This window comes from Asparagus officinalis, chromosome 1, assembly GCF_001876935.1.
Source record: "Asparagus officinalis chromosome 1, Aspof.V1, whole genome shotgun sequence".
Taxonomy (NCBI): domain Eukaryota; kingdom Viridiplantae; phylum Streptophyta; class Magnoliopsida; order Asparagales; family Asparagaceae; genus Asparagus; species Asparagus officinalis.
The window spans coordinates 11709505-11709835 of record NC_033794.1 but is presented as its reverse complement, the minus strand read 5'-3'; the positions used below and the strand labels follow the sequence as shown (position 1 = coordinate 11709835).

The window sequence follows — 331 nt, the reverse complement described above, 5'->3', positions numbered from 1 at the left end:
ATCCGAGGGATGGAGCGCTTGATCTTCCAGCTCAGCCAGCAGAACTCTGAGATCGATTGCAGGGAGATCACCAATCACACAGTCTCCAAGTTCAGGAAGATGATCTCGATCTTGAACCGAACTGGCCACGCCCGGTTCAGGCGCGGTCCGAGTCCACCTCCGGAGGAATCGCCGGCGACGCCATCACCGGCGGTGAATACGCCGGCGATATCTCGGCCTTTGACTCTAGACTTCCCGAAGATGAGGATAGACGGCGATAAGAGCAGTTTCAGCATCCCGACGCCGATCTCGTCGGCGAACTCGTCGTTCCTGTCGTCGATCACCGGAGATG

The 331-nt window shown here is 58.0% G+C and overlaps 1 protein-coding gene across 1 annotated transcript in view; it reads left to right on the top strand.

The window, feature by feature from the left end:
* Positions 1-331, top strand: part of LOC109850043 (WRKY transcription factor WRKY51-like) — a 1166-nt gene that overhangs the window by 108 nt on the left and 727 nt on the right. Inside the window, 1 exon segment of the mRNA XM_020419948.1 lies at positions 1-331. This exon segment is cut by the window's left edge and continues 8 nt beyond it; it is cut by the window's right edge and continues 85 nt beyond it. Within this exon segment, the coding sequence (XP_020275537.1) occupies positions 1-331 (331 nt within the window).